Source organism: Oncorhynchus mykiss, chromosome 7 (genome assembly GCF_013265735.2).
Source record: "Oncorhynchus mykiss isolate Arlee chromosome 7, USDA_OmykA_1.1, whole genome shotgun sequence".
NCBI lineage: Eukaryota > Metazoa > Chordata > Actinopteri > Salmoniformes > Salmonidae > Oncorhynchus > Oncorhynchus mykiss.
In genome coordinates this window covers 21,132,235-21,154,659 of record NC_048571.1, presented here as the reverse complement: position 1 = coordinate 21,154,659, position 22,425 = coordinate 21,132,235, and the positions used below count along the sequence as shown (strand labels likewise).

At 42.3% G+C, this 22,425-nt stretch overlaps 1 protein-coding gene across 17 annotated transcripts in view; it reads left to right on the top strand.

Moving 5' to 3' along the window:
• The window catches only part of LOC110527480 (RNA-binding motif, single-stranded-interacting protein 1), a 31,420-nt gene extending 11,135 nt beyond the window's left edge, over nucleotides 1–20,285 (top strand). For 6 of the 17 annotated variants that reach the window (XM_036982927.1, XM_036982920.1, XM_036982919.1 and 3 more), the window contains 12 exons: nucleotides 8,887–9,038; nucleotides 10,781–10,839; nucleotides 11,032–11,123; nucleotides 12,779–12,939; nucleotides 13,078–13,157; nucleotides 13,272–13,384; nucleotides 14,445–14,585; nucleotides 14,740–14,790; nucleotides 18,367–18,468; nucleotides 18,708–18,779; nucleotides 18,941–19,023; nucleotides 19,138–20,285. In XM_036982927.1, the coding sequence (XP_036838822.1) occupies nucleotides 8,896–9,038; nucleotides 10,781–10,839; nucleotides 11,032–11,123; nucleotides 12,779–12,939; nucleotides 13,078–13,157; nucleotides 13,272–13,384; nucleotides 14,445–14,585; nucleotides 14,740–14,790; nucleotides 18,367–18,468; nucleotides 18,708–18,779; nucleotides 18,941–19,023; nucleotide 19,138 (1,098 nt within the window). In that variant the 5' untranslated portion in view covers nucleotides 8,887–8,895 and the 3' untranslated portion in view covers nucleotides 19,139–20,285. Of the gene's footprint in view, nucleotides 1–215; nucleotides 764–8,886; nucleotides 9,039–10,780; nucleotides 10,840–11,031; nucleotides 11,124–12,778; nucleotides 12,940–13,077; nucleotides 13,158–13,271; nucleotides 13,385–14,444; nucleotides 14,586–14,739; nucleotides 14,791–18,366; nucleotides 18,469–18,707; nucleotides 18,780–18,940; nucleotides 19,030–19,137 lie in introns of those variants that run through there. The other 11 variants (XM_036982917.1, XM_036982923.1, XM_021608767.2 and 8 more) reach the window with 11 other exon arrangements.
• Nucleotides 20,286–22,425: the final 2,140 nt, after the last annotated feature.

Below are 22,425 nucleotides of genomic sequence, written 5' to 3'. Positions count from 1 at the left end.
AGGCACAACATGATACAGTATTTTGCTTATCTAACAGAACCGCCTATCCTTTACATCCTGACCTGTCAATTCTCATTTCTCGCTTTAACCATTGGGCTCCGGGAGGGGGAGGGAGGGGTTGGGGGAGGGGGTAAAGAATGTATGGTATGTGTGGGCGTCAACAAAACGCAGCGTATGGGGAACGACTAATTGAAACAATGTATTAGTTTGCGTATTACATGTATATTTCATGGTAGTGACTGGTTATCTGTTGATTGTCAAACAGTGAAACGTGTTCTGTATTCAGAATAGTAATACTAACCGTACTCAATAGCAAGGTCATTTGATTATATCTTGAAACATACCTCTAGTGTATGCGCAATGGTTTGGTCTGTGGAAGGCGGGACTCAGGAGCGGTCAGCAGGACGTCGTAGATCAATGAACTGAACTGAGTTTTCTGCCTGGGTTGGACGACACTTTGGTGGGATTAAACCCTATAACCTACGCAGTGTAGCATATGTCAGGTAGCCTACCGATGTGACAACGCGACAAGGACATTTTAATCAGGATCAAAAACGGAAATACCGGAGTTCATTTCTAACCCGGTCGATATGCGGATTTTGTCCAAATAAACCCACTGGATTCTAATAAACGGGTCTGCATGTAGCTTCATTTTTTGGGAGTAAACACGCTTCTTTTTTTATCTCGGAATAACTGGAATAGGCTATCCAGGATGATCTTTGCAAACACTGCCAACCCGTTGAAGAGCACATATCGGAAGCAGGTAGGCCAAAAAAGCCCTGGCTGGGATGGTCCAAAACGGTTCTATAAGTCCCTTGAACGCATCCAATTCGAGTGCGCGTACGGCCCACTGTCTTATCACCTCAGTTAACACGGTCACTAGAAGCGACAGTCGTTATTATAATGTTATAACACCGCTCACCGACAGTCAGGTTGCAAAGTCATGAAGTGTGACTGTCAGTAGCGCGCTACACTACATTTTGGTCAAGTCTGTTCCGTGCATTAGTGTCCATTTTATATTATCGGCTTTGTCCTTGAATTAGCATTACAGGATAGCCTATCTAGCAGCTTTTATTGTATTAAGCCCTAATGGCTTATAACAACCATCATCCAAATAGATTGATTCCCTAAATAGGATTTAAAAAAAAAATTACATTCAGATACGCATTGAATTGCTCATTCAGAAGGTAACTGATGAAGGGGTAGGCCTATATGATTTATGATAGAATTACGCACTCTTTTACTGGAGGACAGAGGGAGAGAGATCCTCCATATGGTCCATGTAACCCAGGTTTAGATGCTGAACATTTGTTATGCCTACTGCTATAATAACATTGCTATAATGTTCACAAGAAAAATCACCTATACACTGAACATACACCGTTTTATTCCCCCGGCTTTTCAAATGTAGAGATATTCTATCTATTGTAGAGATATTCTATCTCTACATCCCCAAGTCTTGGAGGAGAAATACATTATTTCTTCAGCATGTTTTTAATGAAAATAGGCCACCCAAATGTATGGCATTTGAATTGTCGTTCATATGTCCCATTTGTTAGAGTCCTTGTAGGATTGAATGGAATAGGAATGGAATAAAACTGAATAATATACAATAGTTGTGATGATGCAGACAGAAGCCATGTAGTCCTAGTACATCTTCGATTCCTTGTCGGTATTGTTAGAATAGAATATGTTCTGTATAGGCCGACTAGTGATACAGTAGGCCCTGCTCCACCACCTGAGTTAGTTCGGCCCAGTAGGCCTTCTAGTGAGTGGCGTGCTCAGCTTCTGCCTAATGTGGGTCAGTGTGCTGGAGTGAACATGGGTGTTCATGCATCTATAATGAGCCTTTTCAGGTGTAGCTACACATTTGTATTTATTTTATGTATTCAACCTTTATGTAACTAGGCAAGTCAGCAATGCAGTGATTCTATCGCACTACTCTGTTGTAGTTCACCACTGATTCAGCCATCTAGTCCACAAGATGGAGGTGATTGCGATTTGTAGCTATATCCACCCTGAATGATTCCAATAGGTCTAATAATCAGGTAGTCATCTAAATGAGTTGGTACTTCAGTCTTTCTTTACCACTCCACACTGTAGTTCACCACTGATTCCAACCTGGACTCAGGGGTAGAGGTAACATAATAAATGTAAATCCGGGTTCGTATGGTATGTTTTAATTTGTGGATGTCCATCATCCATTTCGTATGATATGTTACAAATTACAATTCGTATGATGTGTTCCAAATTGCAAATCATACAATATCCAAAACTTATGCAAAGTTACGAATCCCAACGTGTTGTGGCTTACGTTAGCTAGGTGGCTAATGTTAGCTAGGCTAGGAGTTAAGGTTAGGGGTTAGGTTAAAGGGTTAAAGTTAAGGGAAGGGTTAGCTAACATCCTAAGTAGTTGCAAAGTATCTAAAAAGTAGTACGTTGTTGCTAATTAGCTAAAATGCTAAAGTTGTCCGTGATGAAATTCGAACACGCAACCTTTGGGTTGCTAGATGTTTGCATTATTCGCCCGATGCAGAAATCGTTGTGCCATTTCCTTGTTGCTTAAACTCTAATTGGGGCAGCAGGTAGCCTAGTGGTTAGAGCGTTGGACTAGTAACCGAAAGGTTGCAAGATCGAATCCCTGAGCTGACAAGGTAAATATCTGTCGTTCTGCCTCTGAACAAAGCAGTTAACCCACTGTTCCTAGGCCGTCATTGAAAATAAGAATTTGTTCTTAACTAACTTGCTTTAAATAAAGGTAAAATAAAAAATAGTTAGCCTAAATAGTCCGGGTGGCAATTTGATTAATTGTTCAGCAGTCTTATGGCTTGGGGGTAGAAGCTGGCGCTCCGGTACCGCTTGCTGTGCAGTAGCAGACAGTCACCCAAAATCTATGACTTGGGTGACTGGAATCTTTGAAGCCATCTAGTATATAGGTCCTGGATGGCAGGAAGCTTGGACCCAGTGATGTACTATGTTACGTCTAGTCTATGAGACTGGGCTGCTGATTCAACCATCTAGTCCACAAGATGGAGGCTTAGTATATCTCCACCCGTAAAGATATCCATAGACATAATCATCTGGTGGTTATCTGAATTAGTTATGCAATGGTTCTTCATTCTTTGCTTCGTTAGTGATTCTAGTCCACAAGATGGAGGTGATTATGTGTGCATTCTGTGGGTAGGTTTGGATATCTCCACCCTAAACAATATCAGTATTCCTAGCCCTAATTCAATTTGTTGGCCATCTTAATGTAATTTAGCTCAATCACCATTTTGTTTTGGTAAATATGCATTCAAATGGTGGAAGGCAGAACATGTTTTTTCTTAATTCACAGTTGAATCGGACTGCTGCATGCCATTCTAGATTTTTCTAGAGTGGCTTCTGCAGGGTTGGAGCTATTTTAATGAGTAAGAGGAAGGAAATGCCTTGAAGGGGAGGGCTCTGGTTTGCCTCAGAGAATGTGTGGTAGTTTCCCACTGACACACCAGACTGTAGTACTAGAAAGGAACCGTGATGGAAGGAGTGTAGACAGCACCCCAAGCAAGAATGTCACCAGGGAAATAGCCTAGTGGCAGGACGCCTAGCGGGTAGAGCATTGGGCCAGTAACAGAGGTTGCTAGTTTGAATCCCTGACCAGAAAATGTGACAAGTCTGTTATTGTTTCCTTGAGCAAGGCACTTAACCTTAATTGCTGTGAGTAATGGGGGAGTTGGGATATGCAAAAAACACATTTCCAATTCACACATAAGGACAAATATAAGCACCTATTATTATTATTATTATTATTATTATTATTATTATAGCCTATAGTGCATTCTGCAATGCATAGAACCAGGGTGAGGAGTTGTTCCTGACCATGTGACGAGAAAAAACTCCTACCCCTATTCATCTCATTATATTTCACTGACGACATTCTGGAGCTTGGTGAAATGGAAAGACTCCATGCTAGAAAACTCTAGAAAGAATGGTAGTGCTGAATGTCTTTTCACCAGGCATCATGGGACCCATGTCGTCCAAAAAAAGCTAGACTTTTAACTCATCTGTCCGTAGGACATTCTTCCAGAGCGTCTTGATGGTCATCCAGGTGCTTTTTGGCAAACTTGAATCAACTTTTTGGACGAGATGGGTCCCATTATGTCTGGTGAAAACCAAACACTGCATTCCACAGTAAGAACCTCATACCAACGGTCAAGCATGGTGGTTGTCGTGTGATGGTTTGGAGATGCTTTGCTGCCTCAGGACCTGGACGACTTGCCTTACAGAGAAGAATTCATGGTTCCTTCTATAGTATCAGAATTCCACAGGAGAATGTCAGGCCATCCGTCTGTGAGCTGAAGCTGAAGTGCAGCTGGGTCATGCAGCAAGACAATGATACAAAACACACAATCAAGTCTACATGAAAATGGTTAAAAAGCAACACATTTGAAGTTTTGGAATGGCCAAGTCAAAGTCCAGACCTAATCCCAATTGAGATGTTGTGGCAGGACTTGAAACGAGCAGTTCAGGCTTGAAAACCCACAAATATCCTTGACTTAAAGCAGTTCTGCATGCAAGAGTGTGCCAACATTCCTCCACAGTGACGTGAGAGACTGATCAACAACTACAGGAAGCATTTGGTTGTAGTCATTGCAGCTAAAGGTGGCACAATTCAGTGTAAGGGGCAATGACTTTTTCACACAGGGGAATTGGGAGTTGCATACTCTAACTTTGTTAATTAAATATTTGTGTAAACACAGGTTCCCTTTATCTAATATTTTGTTTTTTGAAGATCTGATAACATTCAGTATCAAAAATATACAAAAATAGAGAAAATCAGAAAGGGGCATTTCACGGCATTGTGTGTGTGTGTGTGTGTGTGTGTGTGTGTATATATATATATATATATATATATATATAAAAAACACTGAACAAAAAATATAAACACAACATGTAAAGTTTGTGTTTCAGGAGCTGGAAATAAAAGATCCCAGAAATGTTCCATACGCACAAAAATCATATTTCTCAAAAATGTGCACAAATTAGTTTACATCCCTGTTAGTGAACATTTCTCCTTTGCAAAGATAATCCATTGATCTGACAGGTGTGGCATATCAAGAAGCAAATTAAACAGCATGGTCATTACACAGGTGCACCTTGTGCTGGGAACAATAAAAGGCCACTCTAAAATGTGAAATTTCATCACACAACAACCTGCTAAAAATGGCTAAAGCAATTGGCATGCTGACTGCAGGAATGTCCACCAGAGCTGTTGCCAAAGAATTGAATGTAATTTCTCTACCATATGTCGCCTCCAACGTCGTTTTCAAGAATTTGGCAGTATGTCCGACCGGCCTCACAACCGCAGACCACGTGTAACCACGCCAGCCCAGGACCTCCACATCTGGCTTCTCCACCTGCGAGATCGACTTGAGACCAGCCATCCAGACAGCTGACAAAACTGTGGGTTTGCACAAACGAAGAATTTCTGCACAAACTGTAAGAAACCGTCACAGGGAAGCTCATCTGCATGCTCATCGTCCTCACCAGGGTCTTGACCTGAATGCAGTTTAGCGTAGTAACCGACTTCAGTGGGCAAATGCTCACCTTCGATGGCGCTAGAGAAGTGTGCTCTTCACAGATGAATAGCTGATGCACGAGCTCAACAGATTACACAAACTCACCACTACTAAATGTTCTAGTAGGGCCATGTAGCGTGTGTAGTGCTGACAACTACTATATGGCCTTCAGTGGTGTAAAGTACTTAAGTAAAAATACTTTAAAGTACTACTTAAGTCATTTTTTGGGGGTATCTGTACTTTACTATTTATATTTTGACTACTTTTACCTCACTACATTCCTAAGGAAAATTATGTACTTTTTACACAATACATTTTCCCTGACACCCAAAAGTACTCGTTACATTTTGAATGCTTAGCAGGATAGTGAAATGGCCCATTCACACACTTCTGAAGAGAACATCCTTGGTCATCTCTACTGCATCTGTTCTGGCGGACTCACTAAACACAAATGCTTCGTTTGTAAATTATGTCTAAATGTTGGAGTGTGCCCCTGGCTATCTGTATATTTTAAAACAAGAAAATTGTTCTGTCTGGTTTGCGTAATATAAGGAATTTTAAATTATTTACTTTTGACACTTAAGTATATTTTAGAAATTACATTTACTTTTCATACTTAAGTATATTTTAGAAATTACATTTACTTTTGATACTTAAGTATATTTAAAACCAAATACGTTTAGACTTTTTACTCAAGTAGTATTTTACTGGGTGACTTTCACTTTTACTTGAGTCATTTTCTATTAAGATATCTTTACTTTTACTCACGTATGACAATTTGGTACTTTTCCCCACCACTGATGCCCTCAAGTTAGTGTTGGAGCTACAATTATATGCATTGACCCGATATGTGACTGTGTGTAACTCACGGTGGTTTGTCAGTTGATTAGGGCACGAGTCAAATGCACACACATACAACCTTGTTATCTCCCCGCTGCACTCACACATTATATCACAATACACAATTAGAACGTCATCATGGGCGGGGTGTCCAAAACCAGATGGGAAATGACTTGATAAGATGGCATACACTGTACTAATCGGTGTGAAATATAATCTCAATCTCACGTCACCCAGCTAAGAATGGCACGCGAGCCTGTCATGTCATAAACTTAGGTTGATTCAGTTATACTATAGACTAGCTTGTGTGAGGGTTGGGGCACGGTTTTGCCTTGCGTGTCAGGAAGGGGAAGCTAGGTATATAGCTGAGCCGTGTTGACAGTCTGTGCTCAGTGTGCCGTGGGTCTTATCAGCTACCTGCGTCTCACCTCGAGTAAAAGCATGAAGAACATCATGGTACTGTGTACGTTTCCTGACAGGAATTGACATGACTGTAGACTGTTGTGTGTCCAGGATTCCGCTGAGGTTATTGTGTGCTGTTGGGGGGGGGGGGGGATTTCCTAGATTCCCAGATTTATTTTCTGGGTGTGGCACAAAGGCCACGCTGGAGGCCATGTTTCATATTTCTGTAGGCAAGGGACACCAGTTTGTCTCTGTGTGTGTTTGTGTGTCTGTGCATGTGAGGGTGTGTGTGTCTGTGTATGGTTGTGTTTTTGTCTGCATACTGGTGTGTGTTTAGTCAGTGACATTGTGTGTACCTGATGTCCTCTTGTCTCTCCTGTGTAAATACCATATACAGAGCCCTCCACTTATATTGGCACCCTTGGTAAATACGAGCAAAATGGGCTGTAAAAAAAATTATTTGCTGTTTATCCTCTTAGTCTTTCATTCAAAATATTCACAATAATTGAAGTAAAATGATTGAAAAAGTAAATGAAATATCTTTCTACAAACATGTTTGCCACAATTATTGGCACCCCTAGAAATTCCCGAGTAAAATCTACCTGAAGTATATTCCCATGCATATTTTACGTTTTTAAGTTCACCTGCGTGATTAGGAATACTTAAGTGGTCAGCCATGACTTCCTGTTTCACTGGGGTATAAACATGAGGTGACACCCAGGCCAAGTTCCCATAGTCATCCATCACAATGGGAAAGACCTGAGAAAACAGTAATGATGTGCGACAAAAGGTTGTTGAGCTGCGCAAATCAGGAAATGGCTATGAGAAAACACCTCAACGGTTGAAAATTCCCATTTTCACTATCAGGGCAATAATTAAGAAGTTTAAAGCAACAGGAGATGTTAACAATCGGCCTGGAAGAGGACGTGTGTCTATATTCACCCCACGCACAGTGAGGAGGATGGTTAGAGTGGCCAGAAAAACCTCCAAGTAGGGGTCAGAAAGTCTCCAAAACTACGATCAGACGCCACCTACGTAACCACAAGTTGTTTGGGAGGGTTGCCATAAAAAAGCCTTTGCTGTCATCAAACAACAAACTCAAGCTCCTACAGTTTGCCAAACGTTACTGGGACTTTCAATGGGACAGGGTTCTATGGTCAGATGAGACCAAAATAGAGCTTTTTGGAAACAAACACCAGAGGTGGGTTTGGCGTAAAGACAGAAAGATATCCATGCAGAGAAAGTACCTCGTCCCCACTGTGAAGTCTGGTGGTGGATCTTGGATGTTTTGGGGCTGTTTTTCTTCCAATGGCCCTGGACAACTTGTTAGGATACATGGTATCATGGACTCCATCAAGTACCAGCAGATATTACATCAAAACCTGACTGCCTCTGCTAGGAAGCTTAAACTGGGGCATGGTTGGATCTTCCAGCAGGACAATGAACCAAAGCACACCTCAAAATCAACACTAAAATGTTTCACTGACCACAGAATCAAGGTTTTGCCACGGCCATCTCAGTCCCCTGGCCTAAACCCCATAGAAAACCTGTGTGATGAGCTGAAGAGGAGAGTCCACAAGCGAGAACCTGGGAATCTGAAGGATCTGGAGAGATTCTGTATGGAGGAATGGTCTCAGATCCCTTGCCATGTGTTCTCCAACCTCATTACGCATTATAGGAGAAGACTCATAGAGCTGTTATCTTGGCAAAGGGAGGTTGCGCACAGTATTGAATGAAGGGGTGCCAATAATTGTGGCACGCATATATTTTCGAAAAATATGTGTTTTATGTTCAGAATTTATTTTTTCTTTCAATTATTTTACTCAAATTAATAGTTTAGATTTTTGTGAATATTTTCAATGAAAGACCAAGAGGATAAACAATAAAGACTTTTTTTACAGCCTGTTTTTCTCATATTTACCAAGGGTGGGCACTGTAACTACAAATGTGTCTGAGTTGAAACTCGTCTCTAGTCTGTCCAGGATTTCCCATTTCTTTCCTGGTTGAGGCACAAACACCGCTGTTGACGGAGGGCAACAGAGTGACCGTGTGTTTACTGTGTACCTGACCGTGTCTCTTCCTGCAGTCGTACCCCATGGCTCCAGCCAGCCCCAGCACGGTGAGCACCAGCAGCAACAGCAGCACCACAGGATGGGACCAGCTCAGCAAAACAAACCTGTACATCCGCGGCCTGCCTCCAGCAACCACTGACCTGGACCTAGTCAAGCTCTGCCAGCCGTGAGTACTGCTCAGCACACACCCACACATGTATAAACATGAAAGCACACACACGCAGACGCACACACACACACACACACACACACACACACACACACAAGTCTACACAAGCACTGATTGAGCACTGATTGACTGACACACATTATTATGATGAATTAGAACAGCTTGTTCCAACTATATATGCCAATACCATATTCATGTGGCTCATGCATGAACCAAGCATAAAGGCCACTAGCTAGCACCCCTCCAACCAACTAAACCATGGCAACCAAGGATGAACCAAGCATAAAGGCCACTAGCTAGCACCCCTCCAACCAACTAAACCATGGCAACCAAGGATGAACCAACTGTGTTTACATGATACTGTATCTTGTAGAGGCGAGATATTAGGGAACGTGACTGTTTTCTACAGTATTGGGATTGGTGAATGCAGCAATTGTCATGTTTGGTTGGGTTTGTCTCTGTGCGCCTCTGGCCTCTGGACCACAAGCATACGGAGCGAAGCGTTCAACCATGTTACCAGGGGCAACAGCCGCCGTTGCTGTGTTGTTTGCTTGTGTTTTGCTCCCAACGGTGTTCAGCCTGCTCCCCGGGCACAAAGCAGAAGCGAAAGAGCCTTTCATTGCAACCAGGCCTAATGTTGGCCAAGCGTTTGTGTTCAACCAAAGCATGATGCACGTCCTTAAAATACCAGTTCCGCAAAACGGCTTGGCATCATTTCAACTCGGGCATTTCTGTCTTGAGTTTGAGCGCAGTTTATGACACGGGCTGTATTTCCAAGTACTGTAACACTGGAGTGTTGGCATGAACAACTAGTTAGACTCTGCTGGGCATCTATCGTTTTCTCTTTGGTCTAGCGTTAGGCTCCTCTTTGACATAATGTCGCGCTGTTGTAGCAATGTTTGTTCTGTCTTTATATATCTACATCCCACCACACATATTTGACATATTCTGACAACTGGGATGAATGTAGCAAGGTCCCTATGTGGGGAGTCAATCTGTTATTTATTTTTTTACAGTGCCCAAAGCTTTCAGAGATTTATATATACATTTGTATGCTACTGTGTAAATACTGCCATGCGTGTTTGCAAGGATCGCGTTAATCTTCTTGTCTTTAGTCTGTTGTAAATTATTATTCAGTGACTCGGCAGAGGTGCCAGTTAGTATGAGGGTTAATTCGGTTCAAGATACAATGTGGTTGGAGATGCAATAATGAAGGGATTCTCTTAAATGAGTCTACTGAAATAACATGGTGTGCTGTCTGGGCATCCGGCTCAATGTGTTCCCTCCAAGCCTCACAACCCGGTTGCCTCACCCGGCTTAAATGGCCACCTTTTTCTTCAGCGATGATGTCATGCATTCTTGTGCAAGCCGAGCGTTCTGACTCCCAGCCCTTGTTATATAAGTTTAGAAGTAGATCGACACTGTCTGTGATATAGGGCACGCTGTATTTTTTTTTTCATTAATTCATATATTTGAAGGCAAACTGCGAAAGTGGTAGAAATGACATAACTACAACCATATTTGGGTTTTAAACTGATTTGTATTGACATCATTTCAGCCAGCTTTACCCTTTGAGCCTTCATAACACACACTGTACCAAATACAGAGGATCTGTAGATTGAATTATGGTTTGACCTTTTAAAACAAGAATGTATGCATATTGTAGTGATAATCAATACAGTTAAAGGATAAGAGAGCAACGTCCTGTTCTTAACGTTTGATTCTTCTTGTGCTCATAGATACGGCAAGATCGTGTCGGCAAAGGCCATCCTCGATAAAACAACGAACAAATGTAAAGGTCAGTATCATGTTTTCTACTATTGATCTCCTTTTCTCCAATGTGTCGAAACAACTGATACGTTTTACGGTTGTCAGATAGTCTCACACACCGGTATGCTACTAAGAACATGCATTTGTAATGTAAAGCAAACTAATATCAAGTTGTACTACTGTATTATGACGGTTGTTTCGGTGCTCCCCCCTACTCCAGGGTATGGGTTTGTGGACTTTGACAGCCCTGCAGCAGCCCAGAAGGCGGTCCATGCCCTAAAGACCAGTGGGATACAAGCCCAGATGGCTAAGGTGAGAGGAACCCTGTGTTCTTCTGGTAGTAGAACAACATTGGCCCCTAGGTCTGTCTCTGTTTTGTAAATTATAATGACAGATTATATGGAGCAGTAGACTGTGTGTGTGTGTGTGTGTGTGTGTGTGTGTAATGTACATGTACGTGCATTTGTGTGTGTGTGTGTGTAAAGCAGAGCAGCAGAATCAGTCACATGACCCCAGCCGACTGGCTGGCTGTTCAAGCGGTGACCCCATTCACGTTCTCTACTTAAGACAGATGTCCTCCCTTCCCTCTCCCGCTCGCTGCCAAAAAAACAGTCGGTCCACACGCACTCACAGAACAGGATGGACAGCTTTCTGCTGCTATGCAAATATTATGACGGTCTGTCTCGTAGCACAGCAACTACTAATTCATGTGCTCTGGGCTAGGATACTCCCAGTTAGCATTTTATGCTGTGTTATGAGTTAGCATGTTATGCTAACATTCCATGTCCAATTACTGATGTTATGCTTATTGGTTTGAATACTGCAGACTATGATTTGAACAACTCTTCTTCAGTGGTGGAAAAAGTACTAAATTGTCTTACTTGAGTAAAAGCAAAGATACCTTAATAGAAAATGACTCGATTAAAAGTAAAAGTCACCCGGTAAAAGTCACCAGTCTAAATGTATTTGGTTTAAAATATACTTAAGTATGAAAAGTAAATGTAGTTGCTAAAATATACTTAAGTGTCAAAAGTAAATAATTTCAAATTCCTTATATTAAGCAAACCAGACAGAACAATTTTCTCTCTCTCTCTCTCTCTCTCTCTCTCTCTCTCTCTCTCCACTTTCCTCTGTTTCTCTCTCACCTCTCTCTCCCCTCTCTCTCTGTCCCCTCTCTCCCCTCTCTCTGTCCCCTCTCTCTCTCCCCTCTCTCTGTCCCCTCTCTCCCCCCCCCCCCCCCCCCCTCTCTCTCTCTGTCCCCTCTCTCTCTCTGTCCCCTCTCTCTCTCTCTGTCCCCTCTCTCTCTCTCTGTCCCCTCTCTCTCTCCCCCCCCCTCTCTCTCTCCCCCCCCCCTCTCTCTCTCTCCCCCCCCCTCTCTCTCTCCCCCCCCCCCCCCCCCCTCTCTCTCTCTCTCTCTCTCTCTTTCTCTCTCGCTCTCTCAGGGGACCTGTGTCTAGCTAGCTCCTGTATTTCTGCCGAGGCCAGCAGAACACAGTGTGCCTGTATGGTAGCTGCATAACTGTACTGCTTAGCTGTTGAGCTCGTAATGGTAAAGATGGGAGAACTGAACCAGTCGTTAAGTCTATGGAGAGGATGCGTAGAAAATAGAAAAAGAGACCAGTCGCCATTATGAGCAAATCAAGGGCCAAAGAAACTTAAGTCCTTGATAACACATTTACAGAGTTGTTGACTGAAGACCCCGCATGACCCGGACGTGACCGTTACTACGGCAACACACAACCCTAGCTAACTCATGTTCAGTTGTGTTTTGTTGTTATGGCTTGGATATCCTGGCTTGGATATCATCACAGACTCAAATCGTGTCGACGCATAATTTTAATCAGAGTGAAATATTAATGTAATTGCCTTCGAGTTGGTGTTGGTGTTGCTGCCCAAATTACCATCAATTCTTTGGAGGAAAATTATCCTAATACCTCTCTATCCATTTCTCTGTCCCTCTCTCTAAGCAGCAACAGGAGCAGGACCCCACCAACCTGTACATCTCCAACCTGCCTGTGTCTGTAGACGAGCAGGAGCTGGAGGGGCTGCTGAGGCCTTTTGGACAGGTCATCTCCACCCGCGTCCTCAGAGACTACAGCGGGGCCAGCAGAGGCGTCGGCTTCGCCAGGTGTGAACATCTCAATGCTCAGTAACAGTTTGACGCAGGGCCATGTTGGTAACTCGAAGGGCTGTGGGTTCAAATCCTGCTACTTTTTCTAATTTAGATCCCATTGATTCATGTGTGACTTATGTCTACTATTTTCAGGATGGAGTCCAAGGAGATGTGTAACTCAGTCATAGCCCACTTCAATGGGAAGTTTATCAAGACGGCGCCTGGAACTACGGGTAAAGGCCTGTTTTATCTTATTCTCTCTCACGCTTTGGGCTGCGATGCTCACTCTTTTGTTTCGCTAACGGTGATGGTAATGGTGAGGATGATGCTTTTTCCCCCCTCTCCAGCTCCCTCTGAGCCTCTGCTGTGTAAGTTTGCTGATGGTCAGAGGAAGAGGCACAGCCACAGTCCCTACATCCCCAGCGGTCGCACATGGCCCCGAGAGGGAGAGCTCAGACTAGTAAGTGCCTCTCTGTCCGTCTCGTCTGTCTGGATGTCTCTGTGGGTGGACCCACAACTGCAAGTTTTCGCTCCCTGCCAGACTAATAAAGGGCATTTTAAGAATAAATGCATTACCTCATGTCTAGTGTTGACTGACTTGCCCAGGGCCCAGTGTTAATCCTATCCTGAGAGACCAGTTCATTAGAGCAGGGGTTCATTAACTTTTTCACTCGGGCCCCCCTCCCAGCATTCGGGACCCCCCCACCGGCGGATGAGCACACGCACCTTGTCTATTTCTATGGGCACAATAACTGTTCATGACCAGTGGTGTAAAGTACTTAAGTAAAAATACTTTAAAGTACTACTTAAGTTGTTGTTTGGGGGGTATCTGTAGTTTACTATTATTATTTTTGACAACTTTTACTCCATACATTTTCCCTGACACCCAAAAGTACTCATCACATTTTTAAAGCTTAGTGTGACAGTAAAATGGTCAAATTCACTCACTTATCAAGAGAACATCCCTGGTCATCCCTACTGCCTCTGATCTGGCGGACTCAATAAACACACATGCTTCGTTTGAGTGTTGGAGTGTGGCCCTAGCTATCCAAAAAATATGTAAGGGTGCTGTCCGGTTTGCTTAATGTAAGGACTTTGAAATCATTTATACTTTTCCTCTTCCTTTGCACTTAAGTATATTTGAGCAATTACATGTACTTTTGCTACTAGTACATTTAAAACCAAATACTTTTGGACTTTTCCTCAAGTAGTATTTTACTGGGCGACTTTTACTTTTACTTGAGTCATTTTCTATGAAGGTGTCTTTACTTCTACTCAAGTATGACTATTGTGTACTTTTTCCACCTCTTGTTGGTGGAGTGAATTTTGCAGGTTTAAAGCTTATTTCCTGCAGTTCTACACAATTCCCAGGGGGGGGCACGCCCCACAGTTTAGGAACCACTGCATTAGTGCCCATTACAGATCATGGTACTGATTTAATAGTTGGTATTGTGATGCTAATGTCACAGTTAGATGAGAAGGATCTGGTTTTGTGTGACGGTTCTATTTTGTCCTACCAGGGCGGGATGACTCTCACCTACGACCCCACCTCAGCTGCTATGCAGAACGGCTATTATGCCTCTCCCTACACCCTAACGGCCAATAGGATGATGACTCAGCAAGCCATGTCTCCCTACATGTCTCCTGTCACCTCCTACCAGGTAGGCACTTCATTATCCTGGAGTTAATTCAATATAAATGATCAAAAGATGATAGTTGCTTTGGTTGAGAGTGTGTGCTAAATGACTCAAATGTAAATGTTATGTACATTTGAAGAATGTGGCATGAGGTTAACCCTGCCCTTTCATGTGGCAGGTACAGAATCCTTCCTGGATGGCCCACCAGCCTTACATCATGCAACACCCAGTAAGAGAAATGAAATGATGTCTGTCTTACTCCACACACACAGTGCTAGAAAATATGGATTGTCAGACTTCATTTTACCACAAATGGAGTAATACCCTACCCTGGTACAAAAACACAGTGAAAGAAACTATGTCTCAACTCAGTTCGCAGCGCTATACATGTAGACTACAGACATAATGCAAGTAAAGATTTAGTTGGACGATGAATACCATGCATTTCTCATACATACGACTAATAATACAGTTAGGCGGATACTCTGATACAAAAACATTGTGATTAAAAAAAAAATATATATATATACTGTACATCCAGGGGCGCAACTTTGGTTTTAGAAGTGGGGGGGGGGAGAGACATATACACTACCGGTCAAAAGTTTTAGAACACCTACTCATTCAAGGGTTTTTCTTTATTTTTTTACTATTTTCTACATTGTAGAATAATAGTGAAAACATCAAAACTATGAAATAACACATATGGAATCATGTAGTAACCAAAAAAGTGTTAAACAAATCAAAATATATTTTATATTTGAGATTCTTCAAATAGCCACCCTTTGCCTTGATGACAGCTTTGCACACTCTTGGCATTCTCTCAACCAGCTTCACCTGGAATGCTTTTCCAGCAGTTTGGTTGAGGTCGGGGGATTGTGGAGGCCAGGTCATCTGATTCAGCACTCATCACTCTCTTTCTTGGTAAAATAGCCCTTACACAGCCTGGAGGTTTGTTGGGTCATTGTACTGTTGAAAAACAAATTATAGTCCCACTAAGCCCAAACCAGATGGGATGGCGTATCGCTGTAGAATGTTGTGGTAGCCATGCTGGTTATGTGTGCCTTGAATTCTAAATAAATCACAGACAGTGTCACCAGCAAGCACCCCCACACCATAACACCTCCTCCTCCAAGCTTTACGGTGGGAAATACTCATGCAGAGATCATCTGTTCACCCACACGCGTCTCACAAAGACACGGCGGTTGGAACCAGTAATCTCAAATTTGGACTCCAGACCAAAGGACGAATTTCCACCGGTCTAATGTCCATTGCTCGCGTTTCTTGTCCCAAAGAAGTCTTTTCTTCTTATTGGTGTCTTTTAATAGTGGTTTCTTTACAGCAATTTGACCATGAAGGCTTGATTCAAGCAGTCCCCTCTGAAGAGTTGATGTTGAGATGTGTCTGTTACTTGAATTCTGTGAAGCATTTATTTGGGCTGGAATTTCTGAGGCTGGTAACTCTAATGAACCTATCCCCTGCAGCAGAGGTAACTCTGGGTCTTCCTTTCCTGTGGCGGTCCTCATGAGAGCCAGTTTCATCATAGAGCTTGATGTTCTTTGTGACTGCACTTGAAGAAACTTTCAAAATTCTTGAAATGTTCCGTATTGACTTCATGTCTTAAAGTAATGATGGATTGTCATTTCTCTTTGCTTATTTGAGCTGTACTTTTACCAAATAGGGCTATCTTCTGTATAACCCCCCCCCACACACACACACACACACACACCATGTCACAGCACAACTGATTGGCTCAATCACAAATTGACTTTAACAAGGCACACCTGTTAATTGAAATGCATTCCAGGTGACTACTTTGTGAAGCTGGTAGAGAGAATGCCAAGAGTATGCAAAGCTATCAACAAGGCATCAAAGAATCTCAAATATAAAATATGTTTTGATTTGTTGGTTACTACATGATTCCATGTGTCATTTTATAGTTTGGATGTCTTTACTTTTATTCTACAATGTAGAAAAAAGTACAAATAAAGAAAAACCCTTGAATTAGTGGGTATTCTAAAACTTTTGACCGGTAGCATATCGCTCGGAGGAGTCCGCATGGTCCTAAAGCACACTGTTGCCTCGTTTTGTATCGCATTACAATTATAAAACTGGGAGGGGACAAAAATGCAATTTCAGAATGTGAAAGTTACGCCCCTGTATATATCTTATCCCACTGATAGTATATGACGTATGACATGTTACCTCAGTTAAAAATACCCTGATTAAAAAACAGAATGTGTTACTTTAATCAGCGAGTTCTGCTGACACTGCAGAATAAACACCCCCAAAATCTGTGTGGGAAGAGAAGAGAACAGAACAAAACAGAGCCGAGCCCAGTTCTGGGAACCGGAACATTCCCTCATATTTCAGTGAGGGCGGAACCAATCAATTGTTTTGATTAGGATTTAAAGGGGAAACTCCCCTGGTGAGTTTAAGCTCTTGAGCTCTTTTCCTTTTATCATCTGGATGTGACACGGTGGATTAAGACTGCGTCTGAATTTGCACCCTATTCCCTATATAGTGCACTACTTTTGACCAGAGCCTGAGAGCTCTCTTTTCCAGTAGCTAACTGACTCTGGGGCTCTGGTCAAAAGTTGTGCACTATGTAGGGAACAGGGCCGGGCTATTCAGCTCTTACCCTACTAGGTCCGGAGCCTGCTGGTTTTCTGTTCTGCCTGATAATTAATTGCACCCACCAGGTGTCCCAGGTCTAAATCAGTCCGATTAGAGGGGAACAATGAAAAATGGTCCAGAGTTGAGTTTGAGAGAATAGGGTGTGATCTGGAACCGAAATACGACTGTGCTTCTCTGGCCTCTAGCTCTCTGCTCCCACTGCTGTATGGAGCCAACAGGAAATGCCTGCAGCAGACACGGTCTTATGACTGAAGCCATTTGCATCTCTCAGCAGATGGTTTCAAGTAGAACAAGTGTCTGTGTCTGTTTCCCCTCATTTTGACAAGGAAATGGTGCACTCCCTCAAGGAGTTTTGGCTTATACAGATGGCCTAAGGCCTAAAAAATATGTATTTTCGGGGGGTGCTGAGCTTGTCTGATTAATTTAACAAACTTGAAGTCACAGGTTTCACTTGGTTAGTGCTGAGCGATTAGTGCTTTTTGAGATTGGGGGTATTTTCTTAAAACTGCATTGTTGGTTAGAGCTTGTAAGTAAGCTTGTATTCGGTGCATGTGACAAATAAAATTTGATTTGATTCAAAGTAAATAAGGCATACTTTTTATGACTGCTGAAAACCAACTATCAATCACTTAGATCCTGCATTTTCAAACTTGCGAAACTTTCTCTGTTCTCTGTTCTCTGTCTCCATGTCAACTCCGCACAGATCGGACAAGTTTAAACCGGGCACACAATGGATTATGGTCATTGTAGTTAATTACCATGTTTTCTTCGCTAAACTATGTCGAATATTGGCTTGTTGGAACCTACAACTCCCGAGTACATCGCACAGTTCAGGCTGGATCTGATTTATTTCTACAGAAACTGCACATCGAGCTCACCAACAACAACAACTAACCGACGTCAGTCAAGTAGTTGTTTAAAATGGTTTAAATAACCAACATTTCGGTTAATCGCTCAGCGCTACACTTGGTCTAACCAGTCCCTATTCACCTCTGTACAGAAACAGTTTTATGAAGGAGTTATTACTGTTAAACTTAACCACAAATTCCAATCATTTTAAAGCCAGATACTTTTGCCTGCAGACCTTCCATTGATCCTCAATGGGTTTGAGTATGAGGATGACCTTGTATTGATTCTAGAATTATAATCTCTGTCTCTCTCTCTGCTACAGCAGGCTGTAATGTCGCCCTCTGTGGACCACTCCATGACAATGCAGCCCACCGCCATCATGACACAGCAGATGGGCCATCTCTCATTGGGCAGCAGTGGAGCGGTGAGGGGGGGGAAGGGGAAGGTGCAATTTAGTTAGTCTCATTTTACCTGATGCAAACACAGATCTAAAGCGGTGAGGGGCATTCTGGGAAGGGGGAGGTGCAATTTAGTTAGTCTCATTTTACCTGATGCAAACGCCGATCTAAAGTGCACAGAGGCTAAGGACTAGGCGGTGATTTGGGAGTTGGCTGACTTCTGAGGGGTACAGTATCTAATATGTTGTTGTTTTTCTTATGACAGCAGTATATTTCAGCCAACGCTGCAGTCCAGGCAGCCTATATTCCTCAGTACGCCCACATGCAGCAGACAGCCGTAAGTTCCAAGGCTCGTCCTTGCCATCTCATTGTGTTGATCTCCTCTCATTCATCCATGTCTCATCATGAGTACAGCCATTTTACATACAATTTTTACATCCCATGCCATTACTTACTTGATGGTGCTAATACACGATAATAAGATGTGAAGTTACACAGTTTTTCCCTCTTCAGGAAAATGGTTCACAGCAGCAAATGGATTCGTCCAACAATTCGTCTCCCTACAGTCAACAGAGCAAGTAAGTAAGGTACGTGCTTCCTTATGAGTCCCTATATAAGATGGAAGTGATAGTTTTAATTGTACTGTAGCACTGCTCATAGTAGGAGAAGTGATCCTGATTGTCGTGTGTATTGTCAGGTGACTTCTGTGAGCAGTAATGGATGCTGTGATCGCTGACTCATGAGTCACAGTCACAGCCTCTCCTGATTGGACCAGACCAGACTTCAGTAAGAACTCTTTTGCACAGCTTCAACCAAACAACTGTGTATGATGGAACCAACATCAATGATACCATGGTGTGTAAAACGAAGACAGAGCTGTAAAAATGGACAAAACCAACAATTATTTCCCCCCCCTTCAAAACAGGAAAAAAAATGTTTTATTTTGATAAACGAAAAGACGTGTATTTTTTACCACGGATTCTCCAAGTGGATGCAATGGGGCAAGTAGCCTACAGCGTGATGTTAAAAGATGCATGAGATTGATTCTTTTTTTTTGTGGAATCTGTTGACTTAAGGAAAAAGAGATTTCCAATGGGTTTTATAGGTAGTTTATTAGCCAAGATATATGATGAAAAACATGTTGCTTGCAAAAAGTGTTCATTTGGTGAGGTGTTACTGGTTTTTATTTTTGGTCTTTATAAGATATTATCATTCAATTAGGCTTTTAGGGTTAATGTCTGACATGATTTTCTGTATCAGATTAAATATGTAGGATTGGCCGTTTGGCAGCTGTCAATCAATCTATGAATAGAGAACTGATAAAGAAGCAGATGTTTTGCCAAATAGATGATGGGTTGGATAATGTGCCTTCCTCTAACATCATAAGTCATTTTACATAGCCTGGCAGAATCCGAACTGATTCCCTGACGTTTCACTGTTTCACTTCATGGTGATCACAGTATTCAGCCTGGTCTAACCAGGATACATTAAAAAGAACAGCCACTCTTAATTAGAACTCCTGTCAGTCCATAGTAAGGTCTCTTTAGACTTTGACAGGGTAGGTGTCCTGTTTTGTCATACTTCACACACAGCCGAGGATGTGAACCTCCATCAAATGCTACACCTACTGATCTCATCTCCCTAATTAAGGCGAGAGAGCCTACAATTCAAATAAAAAAAACACGTATAGATTTAAAAGAAATGCAAGCTTGAAATTGTGAGGTAACGTCAAGGCGGTTAAACTTTTTTCTCTGCTATTTTTTACTTCAACAGATACAGTAATATTAATAGAAAATGCTTAACTTTAATGGTGAAATTACAATCTGTTTTACTTTACGCTAAATTGACGGGGTTGTCTTTAAAGAACATTTGAATGGTCATCTTGAATGGTCACCATGTGTGGTCATGTGTGACTGGTTTTTATCTACCTCAGAGTTCTGTCTGGGCTGGTACGGCTGGGTTTGCAGGTCCAGCCCGCCTCACCAGAGAAGAACACAAAAGCTGCGGACCAAATCGCACCCTTTTTCTTATGTAGTGCATTACTTTTGACCCATAGGCTTTTCACGTTCAAAACATTGGACTAGTAACCGTAAGGTTGCTGGATCGAATCCCCGAGCTGACAAGGTAAAAATCTGTCGTTCTGCTCCTGAACAAGGCTGTTAATCCACTGTAGGCCGTCATTGTAAATAATAATTTGTTCTTAACTGACTTGCCTAGATTAATAAAGGTTAAATAAATAAAAACATAGTTAGATAGACATCACATCATTGTGTCTATCCCATTATGGCGTCTGTGAGAGCATTTTGAAGTAGTCAACTGGGTGGGACTTCCAATGGGTTAAAGGGATACTTCGGGATTTTGGCAATGATGCCCTTTATCTACTAGCATGCTAGCAGATACCCATAGACTTCCAGTCATTGCGCTAACACTAGTCAGCATTGGCTTGCAAAACTACCTCTAACTTCATTGATACTGGACACAGAGACATAAAAATGGTATCCACAAATTCATTTGACTCTGGAGAAGTAGATAAAGGGCCTCATTGCCAAAATCCCGAAGTATCCCTTTAACCCATTGGAAGTCCCACCCAGTTGACTACTTCAAAATGGTGAAAGTCCTCAATGGTGCTGCCAATGCTAAAATGGGCTTTTGGGCACTCGAGTCCTCTATGTATCTCTATGGGTCAAAAGCATTGCACCATAAAGAAAATAAGGTCCGATTTGGGACGCATCCAAAGCCAAGCTCAGGAGCTGGCCAATAGCAATTTTTACTATTCTTCCTCCTACTACTCTGTCCTCAAGTAAAGAAACATTCTGTTTTGTTTAGTATAGTATCATGCTGAATCTTGTTTTTTGTTGTGTTTTTCCGATATGAACATTGCTACTGGTGGAATGCGGTTTTTAGCTCCGCCTTAGTTTTGGAGTCTCCAAAGTTAAAAAAAAACAAACAACGTGCTGCTTGTCGATCAGAGGTTCCAATAGGCTGGGGAATGAGGCGGGGGTTTTTTATTTTATAAAAGAGGAACACGCAAACCCACCAGGTGGTAGTGTAGGCGGCTAGTCTTGATCTATTCTTCCCTTGAAACACACACACACACCTTCTCAGTATGGGACTTTGTGTTGGCAGTTCATGTGGTGAGGGGGGGGGGGGGGGGGGGGGGGGGGTTGTAGAAGTCTGAAAGATGGAAGTTTAAATTGCAACCATACTATTTGTAGTCTTGCATAGCTAGCGATGTCTGAACCAAGTGCAATTCTGTGTCTGGATCAATAGGCTAGTTGTACAGCAAATTCAACCAACACTTGTGTGATATAGACTGGCTGATGACAATAAATAAAATGAAATAGTAGTAATTTATGCAGAAAGATAGATTTTTTTTTTGTTTGTTTTACATGTCTGGGTGATGATGCTGCTGGGTATCATCAGTTAGAAAAATAAAATCATTTTGTATTTTTGTTTCCTTATGTATGTTACAGCCATTGTTTCACTAGATTGGTAGAACAATCTTATCCTTGTGCTTTCCTTTATAAAAACATTTGAATAAAAACCCACCATGAATCAGCCCTATGAGGTGAGTTTGTTTAGTCATTTATGTCTCATATTTCATGTTTGATGTAGTTGTTTACTAAATCTTAACTGAACCCCTTCAGTTACAGCTATTGTTGTGTTTTGGGATATGACAAGAAGCATGTCATTTTACATAGTACCCTCCAAGCTCATCATTAAGCTTAGGGCCCTGGGTCTGAACCCCGCCCTGTGCAACTGGGTCCTGGACTTCCTGATGGGCCGTCCCCAGGTGGTGAAGGTAGGAAACAACATCTCCTCTACGCAGATTCTCAACACAGGTGCCCCACAAGGGTGCATGCTCAGCCCCCACCTGCACTCCCTGTTCACCCACGACTGGGTGGCCACACACGCCTCCAACTCAATCATTGAGTTTGCAGACGACACAACAAGCCTGATTACCAACAACGACAAGACAGCCT